We start from the raw sequence: 9,631 nt of genomic DNA on the forward strand, positions 1-9,631 counted from the left end.
CTGGGGGCAGTGGGCAGTGAGGGTGAGCAGTGAGCAGTGGAGGAAATTCTCTGACACTTTGTGACCTCCAGAAGAAGCAGCAAGGATGAAACTATCTAAGAAATTTCTCCTGGCAGCATTTCTCCATCAGCCACATCTTGTACTGAGCAGAGGGCAGCAGAGTGTGGTCCTCCTGATCAGACCTTGTCAGGTTTTCCTGTGGTTTGCTTGCAAAGAGAAAACTTCTGCTGAAAAGTAATGAAATGTACTCTGTGAAATCATTTTCATGAGATGTTTTGTGTAATAAAAACCTCTCCAATTAGCTGCAGAAATCTTGGCAAGCATTAGAGGATGAGATGTGGCTAGTCAGGATTTTAATGAGCCCCACAGAGCATTTGGGGCTGATTACATGACCTTCAGATAGTGACTCAAGAAGCCTCTGAGGAAGTCCAAGTCAGAAGAAACATCCAAAGTACCTTGAAGCATGAATGGGTCCCACTGAGGGTCGTTACTGACAAAGCCTCCCCAGGGACTCCTTAGAGCAGCTGATTGGAGGCCATGACTGCAGGGAGACAAAGGCAAAGTGCAGGAGACAAAACCTTGGCTTTGGTTTATGGAGCAGAAAGGCAAAGGCCTGAGCACAGCCCTTAGGACAGCAGAGCCTGAAAGGCTCAAAGCAAAGTTTCTCCTCACAGGCCTTGGTGGCAGAGGCAAGTGGCAGAGCCAAGGGCACAAAGCCCTTGGTCCTGTTGGGCCTCTCAGCCTTGCCAGAGCCCTTGGCCATCCCTACTGCAGCCTGTTCTACACTGTCCCATGCCTGCAGCTCTTTGCCTTCAGGCTGCTGACACCACTCTTGCTTCCCCACTCAGCTCTCCCCCTGCCATTTCCATCCCTTTCCCTCAGCTGTCTCAGCTCTCCCTGCCATTTCCTGACCCCTCAGGATGGCCTCATGCATAGCAGCTCTGCCCTTTGAGGGACATTTCTTTGGTCTCACCTCCAACCTCTGCTGAGCCTCCTACCCTCTAACAGATCAGCTCCAGATCCCAGCTTGGTGTCATCTGCAAACTTACTGTGATGGACTCAGTCCCCTCATCCAGATCATCAATAAAGATATTGACCAGGATGGGGCCCAACACTGATCCCTGGGGCTCCCCCAGTGCCTTAGGCCCAGGTCTCCTCACAGGCCTTGGTGGCAGATGGTTGCCATAGCCACGGGGCAAAGCCTTTGGTTCTCTTGATGACTGCCAGCCTTGCCAGTGCCCTTTGCCATCTCCAGCACAGGTTGTCCTACTCTGTCCCACAGCTGCTGCTGTCTCCCTGCAGGCTCCAAACTCCATCTGCTGTCTTCACCTTGCACTGCATGGCCACGCCCCATCCCTGCCGCTCTCGAGTGCCATTGGTCTCTCATTAGCATAGCTCCTCCCCTCCACTCCCCCTCCACTTCACTCCTCCCCAGAGTCCAAATGCGTTCCCATCCCCCTCCCCTCCACTGCTCTCGCAACAGGTGACAGAGAAATGACTCCAGCTGCTGGCTGCGCCCTGGGTGGAGCACTCTGCCTCTGCCTGGCTTGAGGAGGAGGGGAACTGAAGGCAGAAAACCAGGCAGGGGGCAAGGAAAGGGAGGGAGACTTAGCCTCCAGTCCTGCAGCAAATCCCAAATCTTCCTTTTTTTCACCACACAATTCCTTTAAGCTCAGCTCAGGAGGGTTTGAAGGATCTCCAGGAGGTTTTCAGGGATCTAAAGGAGGGTTTGAGGGACATTAGGCAGGGTTTGAATGCTCTAAGGAGGGTTCAAGGCACGTGAAGAGGCTTTGAGGTATCTAAGGATGATTTGAGGGACCTCAGATGAGTTTGAGAGATCTAAAGGAGAGCTTGAATGAGTAAAGAAGGGAAGACAGAGAACAGAAAGTTCTGTCGTTAACCAGCAAAGGTCCCCGTGGGGGTGCACCGTTCCCGGAGGCACTGCAATACCAGGACGATGAGCGGAGCGGAGAGAACAAGCTCCGGATCCAACTCCTACCCGCAAAGATCCCTTTAATCCTGCGGCCGGCAGTGGCAGCTCCTCGCTGTGCCTCGACAGCGGGGAGGAGGGGGAGGAGCTGCCGCGCTGCCGGCGCCTCTGATTGGCTGTGTTTGAGCAGACGTGGGCGGGACTTCGTCTTGCAGCCCGCCCCCTGCTTCCGCTCCTAGTCACACGTGGCCGCAGCAGGTAGGGTGTTCGGTACCTTCATCCCAGCGCTCTCTGCTCTCCCAGACCGCAGCAGGCGGAGGGTCCGGTCCGGGGTCTCCCTCCCAGCGCTGTGTGGTCGGCAGGAGCCTGCCGGGGCCGGCGGTCGGCAGCTTCCTGTGCGCTGAGCTCTTGGTCGTCCTCCTGCTCTGCGTCCCCTTTGTGCCGGCTGCAGGTGGGGTGAGGGAATGTGTGGGGCTGAGGAGGGGATCGTGAGGTGGGGATCGGAATCCCCGGGGAGTGAGGGTTGTGTGTTGGAGGTAGGGAGGGGTCTGTGGGGTTCCGGGAGGAGGTCTGCGGGGTTGGGGGGGCCGGGAGGGTCCGTGGGGTCTAGCGGGGTCCGCAGGGTTGGTGGAGAGTTTGTGTGGTAGGAGTTGGTGGTGCTGGAGGAGCCTCTGTGTGGCTGTTGTGTGGGGAGGGGTCGTGAGGCTTGGAGTGGGGAGTGCTGGGGTGATCAGAGGGGCTCCTTGCGGGTCTGGGGGGATCCGTGCGGGTCTGGGGACCTTTGTGGGGCTGTGGGCAGCCTGAGGGTGTCTGTGGGGGGGTTATGTGGCTGTGGCCGTGTCGGTCACTTCCTGTGCTCCGAGCTGTGCCTTGGGCTCCTGCTCTGCGTCCCCTTTGTGTGCCAGGTGGGGTGGGGACCCCTGGGGCGGAGGGAGGCAGCCTGGGCTTGGGGTTGAGATCCCTGGGGCCTGAGGTGTTTGTGCTGGGTTGAGGATTAGGGAGGGCTGTGTGGGGCTGCTGGGGGCGTGTGTGGAGTTGTGGGGTCGGGAGGGTGGTTGGGGTGCAGGGGGGTCTGTTGGGTTGTTGGAGGGTTTGTGGGGTTGGGGTGGGCGGGGCTGGGGGGGAGGGCATCTGTGGGGTCTTGCAGGCCTGGTCCTTGGGGCAGGGGGGGCAGGGGTAGGGTTGTGGGGGGGTGTGGGGTTGGGCTTGGGATCCCTTGGGGCTGAGGGTTGTAATCTGGATCCTTTGGGAGTCTGGGAGGAAAGCTGTGGCTGGGCTGAGGGTCCCCTGGGGCTGAGGGGAATCTTGGGGCTGGGCTTGGGATCCTGTGGGGCAGGGTAGGGTCTGTGGGGGTCTGTAGTGTTTGGGGGGTGGGTGGGACCTGGCTGCTGTGGCCTCCCACAGCCTCTTGTGGTGCTGCTGAGGCTGCTGTGGCTGTGCTGGGTGCCTCCAGCCAGGCCTTGGGTGCTGCATGGAGGGCAGCAAGCAGGCCCCAGGGAGGCTCCAAGAGCCTTTGATGACTTTTCCTGCTGGCCCAGCGCAGCCAGCTGCAGGTCCTGGGATGGATGTGGGGGGAGTTCAAGCCCTGAACCCCCAAACAGCCTCCCTGGACCCCCTGTGTCCCCCTGGGCAGCCCAGGCTGGCCCCTGCACAAGCAGGTGGAGCAAAGGCAGAGCCCAAAATGCCTCCTGGAGCTCAGAATGTTCCCCCAAGAGACCTAAGTAAGAACCCAGGAGCCTAAAACAGCCCCGAGGAATCTAAGCAGCAGACTGGGACCCCAAAATGCCTGCCTGGGACCCTTCAGTTACTGCCCTGGCACCTTAAAACTCTTTCAAAGGAACCAAAAATGGTCTCTAAGACCCAGGTGGGAGGAAAGGATATCCCCAGAGCCCCCAAGGGACCCAGGTCTGGGGGCTCTGGAGGGATTCTCTTCTGCAGGCTGATCACCCCCAGCTCCCTCAGCCTGGCCTCATAGCAGAGCTGCTCCAAGCCCCTGATCCTTTTCATGGCCTCCTCTGGACCCTCTCCATCAGGTCCATGTCCTTCCTGTGTTGAGGGCTCCAGAGCTGGCTGCAGTACTGCAGGTGAGGTGTCCCTAGAGCAGAGGAAAGTGGCAGATTCAGCTGTCTGGCTCTGCTGCCCACACTGCTTTTGGTGCAGCCCAGGCTGCCCTTGGCCTTGTGTGCTGCAAGCTGACACTGCCTGCCCCTGGCCAGCTTCTCCTCCACCAGCACCCCCAAGTCCTTTTCTGCAGAGCTGCTTTCTCTCACCACCTCCCCCAGCCTGTACTGATTGTGAGGCTTCTTCCAGGCCAGGTGCAGGACTCTGCACTTGCTGTTGTTGAACCTCCTGAGGTTCACCTTGGCCACCTCTCCAGCTTGTCCACTTGAGCTCCTCCAACTTGTTCTCCAGGGTATTGGCCTCCATGCTCTCATCCAGGGGCTTGTGTTGGGCCATGCTGGGTGTGGAGATCAGGCCTGGGCACTCTCACAGGGCAGCCAAGTGAGTGCAGCTGGAGCAATGTCTGGAGAGATGGAGAGTGAAGGCTGCAGGGGTGGGAGGGGTTAGTTGAGCAGCTGTGTGGCTCTGCCTGGCTCCTACCTGCAATGGTGCTGGCAGCAGCTGAGCCCAGAAGCTGAAAGGCCCAAATGCTGCCTGGCTCAGGACAGTCCCCTGCCACCTCCTGCCATCCAGCACAGCCCAAGCAGGCACTCAGAGGTCCTAGCCACACCCCCAGCCATAGCCCAGGGCAGGAGTCACCTGAGGTCTCACTCCCTCTCTCTCCCCCTTCATCAGTTGCTGCATGAGGTGGCTGCAGGGTCCCTCCCCACCCCCCATCTCTAACACCCCCCCCCCCCCCCCTTGGCTTGTTGCTGTTCTTTCAGCCCTCCAGCTCATGCCAGCCTTTAGTCTCAGGCCCCTTCCATTCCTGTGCTCCTGGTTCCACTCCAGTTCCTTAGATGCTTCCTCAGCCACAACATTTTGCACTCCAGCCTTGCAGCTGCAGTGGCAGTGGAGGTGGGGGCCACAGGGCCATGGGACAGCAAAGGCAGCAGGGCCATGGATGGGCTGGGAATGGGGGAAGGGCCTGGGAATGGTCAGGCAGGAATTAGGCCTTGTCCCCCTAAAAAGGTGGGCAGGATGCAGGGCCCAGGTGGCAAATGTGTGTGCAGGAAATGTCAGAATGTGGCAGGATTTGAGGAGCTGAAAGGAGTGAATTGTGCTGCAGCTCTGCATGTGTCAGCTGGGAGATGAGCAACAGCCCCTGGGCACTGTGCCCTCCCAGCAAACCTCATTTTGTCTTGGGGATGTGGAGTGGAAGCTGCAGGAGAAGTGCAAAGAGAAAGGTGAGAACAATGGGCAGGGAGAGAAGGAAGCCAAAAGCTTTGCACTGAGTCTCTTTGGGCTGCCTGTGTGTGAATGGTGCTGGAGGTGTCAGGTTTGTCCAGCAGCACAGTGAGGGCTGAAGAGGTTTAGCAAGAAGCTGACCAAGTCCCTCCCCTCTTTGCTGCATCTCCAGAGAGCATGAACCTCCCTTTGTCTGTGTGCTCAGGGCTGCTCTGATCATCTCTTGGGGAGTGGGCAGCAGAGAGGTTTGTGCAGAGGAAAGATGAGCACAGAGTGGGTGTGGTGGGGGCAGGGCCAGGGAGGAGACCTGAATCCGGAGCAAGATCTCCTGGCAAATGCATCTGCAGGCAACAGAGGCCTGGTCAGGCAGTGGGAGGAAGGTGCAGGCAAGGGCTGGGAGAGGCTGTGTGGAGGCAGCTGTCTTGTGGTGCTGGGCTGCAGCTGTGTGCTGGGGGTTGTGTGCTGGGCAAGGAGCTGAGTCTGCACTTGTTCAGACCTCCCATCTTCAGCAGCCCTGGCTGTGTGCTGTGCCTGTGCTGCCTGGCTTGGGAGCTGCCCCTAGCAAGACTCAGCTCTGCTGCCTGTTTTTGGGCAGTGCTGAGCCATCCCTTGCAGGTCAGTGTTCTCCTCTGTTCCCTTTGCTTGTCTGTGGCAGGGGCTGTGTCCTTCTCTGTCCATCAGCCCTGCTGCTGTGTGCTGGGGAAGAGCAGAGTTTGTAGATCTGGCTCTTGGAGCAGCCCAACAGGGAAAGAAGGCAGAGTGGGGCAAGAGCAGGACCCCAGCCGATTTCTGATGCCTGGGGCACCTCCTGACCTCCTCCAGCCCCTCCTGCCCCCCACATTTTCCCAATCGATGGCTTCTGAAGGACATCAGCTGTGGTGGGTGTCTGGGAGCTCCCCAGGTTGCTGTGGGTCAGTTGTGTGGCAGGAGGTGATGTTTGGGATTGGGATGTTGAGTGTTGGTGGGAGAAAGTTGGAGGTGGTTTGGTCTCCATTGTCTGAGCCAGGAGAGATGAAAGGAGAGGGTCTGGGACAGGAACCACCCTGCCAATGCTGCCAGGCTGGAGCACAGTGGGACGAGACCTCTAGTACGTCCCAAACTTCCTCAGGCCACTGCTCACAGGAACCTGAGGTCTCAGCACAGGTATTGGAGGTCTGACCTTTCACCATGGCAGGAACTGGGGGTTTGAGAGCCCCTCTCCTTTCCTTGCCCCACCTGAGTGTTTTGTTTTGGGATGTATCAGGAGTCAGGGCCTGTCATGAGCCAGGCAGGATCTCAAGGTTTGAGGTCCTTGGCTCAGGTGCTTCTATCTTCCCTAGGCCACAGCAGTGACCTCTTCCCCCACCAGCATTGCCTTACAGAAGGATCCAGAGAATAACTGGGGGAGAACTACCCCGAGAACAAGATGAAGGAGCAGAAGTGTAGCCCAAAGGAAGAGGATGAGAAGATGGGAGATACAGAGGAGAATGCTGACTATGATGATGATTTGTATGAGGTGGAGGAAGATGAGGATGAAGGTGACCAGGATGAAGGCACAGCAGGCCCCTCTGTGCCAGCTGAGCAGCTGAACCACAGCCCTGAGTGTGGGCAGAGCTTCAGAGCTGGCTCTGAGCTGATGAAGCATCATTGCCCCCACCCTGGCACCCGGCCTTTCATCTGTGGTGACTGTGGCAAGAGCTTCAAACACAGCTCCACCCTCACCATCCACCGCCGCATCCACACCGGAGAGAAGCTGTTCCCCTGTGCTGCGTGTGGCAAGAGCTTCACCACGAGCACTTTGTTCATCCAGCACCAACTCATCCACAGCAGTGACAAACCCTACAGCTGTGCCCACTGTGGCAAGAGCTTCACACGGAGCTCCACCCTCACCGAGCACTGTCATGTGCACACTGGAGCAAAGCCTTTCACCTGTGCCGACTGTGGCAAGAGCTTCAGCAGCAGGTCTGACCTCACCAAGCACCATCGTCTGCATACTGGAGAGAAGCCTTTCACCTGCCCTGACTGTGGTAAGAGCTTTACACAGAGCACCAGCCTCACCCAGCACCGTCGTATGCTCACTGGGGAGAAGCCTTTAATCTGTGCTGACTGTGGCAAGAGCTTCGGTAGCAACTCTGCCCTCACCAGGCACCACAGTGTGCACAGAACTGAAGAGTTCTTCACCTGTGCTGACTGCGGCAAGAGCTTCAAACACAGCTCCAGCCTCACCATCCACCGCCGCATCCACACCGGAGAGAAGCTGTTCCCCTGTGCTGAGTGTGGCAAGAGCTTCACCACGAGCACTTCATTTATCCAGCACCAACTCATCCACAGCGGTGACAAACCCTACAGCTGTGCCCACTGCGGCAAGAGCTTCACACACAGCTCCCATCTCACCAGGCATCGACGCAGCCACAGTGAGGGGGAGGGAGGCAGTGAGCAGCCCACAGTGTGGGGGAGGCAAAAATAGATCCAGCCAGGGTCTGTTGGGTTAGTGGTGAGCCCCTGAAAGGGCCTTTCCAGACAATTGAACCAGTCGTCTCTTTTTTGCCTGCATGTGTCAGAGGCTGGGGACTGCAGCAGGATCAAACACCTTCTGCCCTTTTGAACACCAATTAGTGCTGATGAGAAGAATTACTTTGCTGAGTCTGCACGGGAATGGGACTGGAGCTGTGTGCCCAGTTCAGGGAGGTCAAAGTAGGGTTCTTAGAAGAGCCTTGAGAGTGTCTTGGTGGGAGCAGTCTCAGGGACACCTCAGAGGGTTTTTTTTGGGGGACTCAAGGGATGTTAGGTGTTTGGGGGTCTGGAGGTTTGTAGGCTTGATTTTCAGAATCTTTGGGGGGCATAGCAGGGATGTCAGGGTGGTGTTTGGGAGCACTCAGAAAACTTCTGCATCCCTGAGAGGTCCTTTGATTATTTTGGATATTGGATATTTGGATATTGGAATGGATTTTCTTGCCAAGTCAGCCTCAAAAGACCATTTATACTCCAATCCAAATGATATCAGATGTTACCTTGAAGAGCTGTAAAAGAATTTTACAAATTTTGGGACAAGAACCATCCACAATTTACATCTCTGTAACTGCAGATTATTTAGATTGGTGTCATGCTAACAGCTTCCCTTTACAAGTTGCCTTGGGAGGTTTTCCAGGAAAAATTGACATACATTTTCCAGCTCATGAATTAATTAATTTTTGTAAAGACATTGTGTTAGTATCCAAACCATTGTGTCAGTTGACACCAGTGAAAGGCCCTGCAGTATTTACTGATGGTTCTGGAAAATCAGCAAAGCTGTCATAGTCTGGCAGGGAAACACAGAATGGAAACAAGAAATGTTTTCAATTCATGGCTCACCCCAAATTGTGGAACTTTATGCTGTAATTCAGGCTCTTTTGAAATGGCAAAATTTCCCTTTAAATGTAATAACTGACTCACAGTGTGTTGCTAATGTAATTCCAAGATTGGAGAAATCCTGGCTTAAACATTGCATACAAATGAACAATTGTTTTTCTTGTTTAAAAGCTTATGGAGTCTTTTGATATATTGAGAACATCCTTTTTATGTCATGCATGTCAGGAGTCATCCAAACCTACCAGGATTCATCACAGAAGGAAATACACTTGCAGATGTACTTACATTTCCTGAACATCTTTCTCCAACACCTCAGGTTTTATCCCAAGCTAGCTTGTCTCGTGAATTTTTTCATCAGAGTGCTAAGGCACTAAGAAAACACTTTGCCCTTTCTTGGACACAAGCAAAACAGATTGTGCCTGCCCAGACTATCAAGCCTTTGCCCCCTCTACTCAAACAGGGACTAATCCATGTGGCCTACAAGCTCTACAATTAAGGCAAGCACATGTTACTCACATTGCAGAATTTGGTCAATTGAAATATACTCATGTTTCTGTTGGTACTTTTTCAGGTGCAGTCTGGGCCACAGTACACACAGGAGCAAAAAGCAGGGATGTTATTAGACATTGGCTTTCAGCATTTGCTGTGTTGGCAATTCCTCACACTATCAAATCTGACAATGGTCCTGGATCCATTTCTCAAAAAACAATGAGGCATAACACATTTGACTGGATTCCCTCAGTCCCTACAGGTCAAGCAATGATGGAACACAGTCACCATACATTGAAAGAACTGTTAGATAAACAAAGAGGAGTAATGATTGGGGAAACTCCTCAGAATAGATTCAATAAAGCCTTATATGTATTAAATTTTCTTTCTATTACAGAAGCATGTGGTGAAGGCACCATATGCTAAGAATTATGCCCCCAAATACCACCACACTTGTCCCAACATGTTCAGGCAAGTCCCCCCTTCCACCCTCCTTTCTGGAGTGGGAGACAAAGGCCCAGGCACCAACCTGTCTCC

At 55.1% G+C, this 9,631-nt stretch overlaps 1 protein-coding gene and 1 pseudogene across 1 annotated transcript in view; one reads left to right on the top strand and one right to left on the bottom strand.

Moving 5' to 3' along the window:
• The window catches only part of LOC128980364 (zinc finger protein 850-like), a 77,471-nt gene that overhangs the window by 13,237 nt on the left and 54,603 nt on the right, over positions 1-9,631 (top strand). Inside the window, exon 2 of the mRNA XM_054398832.1 lies at positions 6,935-7,671. Coding sequence (XP_054254807.1) covers positions 6,935-7,671 — 737 coding nt within the window. The remainder of the gene's footprint in view (positions 1-6,934; positions 7,672-9,631) is intronic.
• LOC128980368 (U2 spliceosomal RNA) lies at positions 1,917-2,071 on the bottom strand (annotated as a pseudogene).

This window comes from Indicator indicator, unplaced genomic scaffold, assembly GCF_027791375.1.
Source record: "Indicator indicator isolate 239-I01 unplaced genomic scaffold, UM_Iind_1.1 iindUn_scaffold_133, whole genome shotgun sequence".
Lineage (NCBI taxonomy): Eukaryota > Metazoa > Chordata > Aves > Piciformes > Indicatoridae > Indicator > Indicator indicator.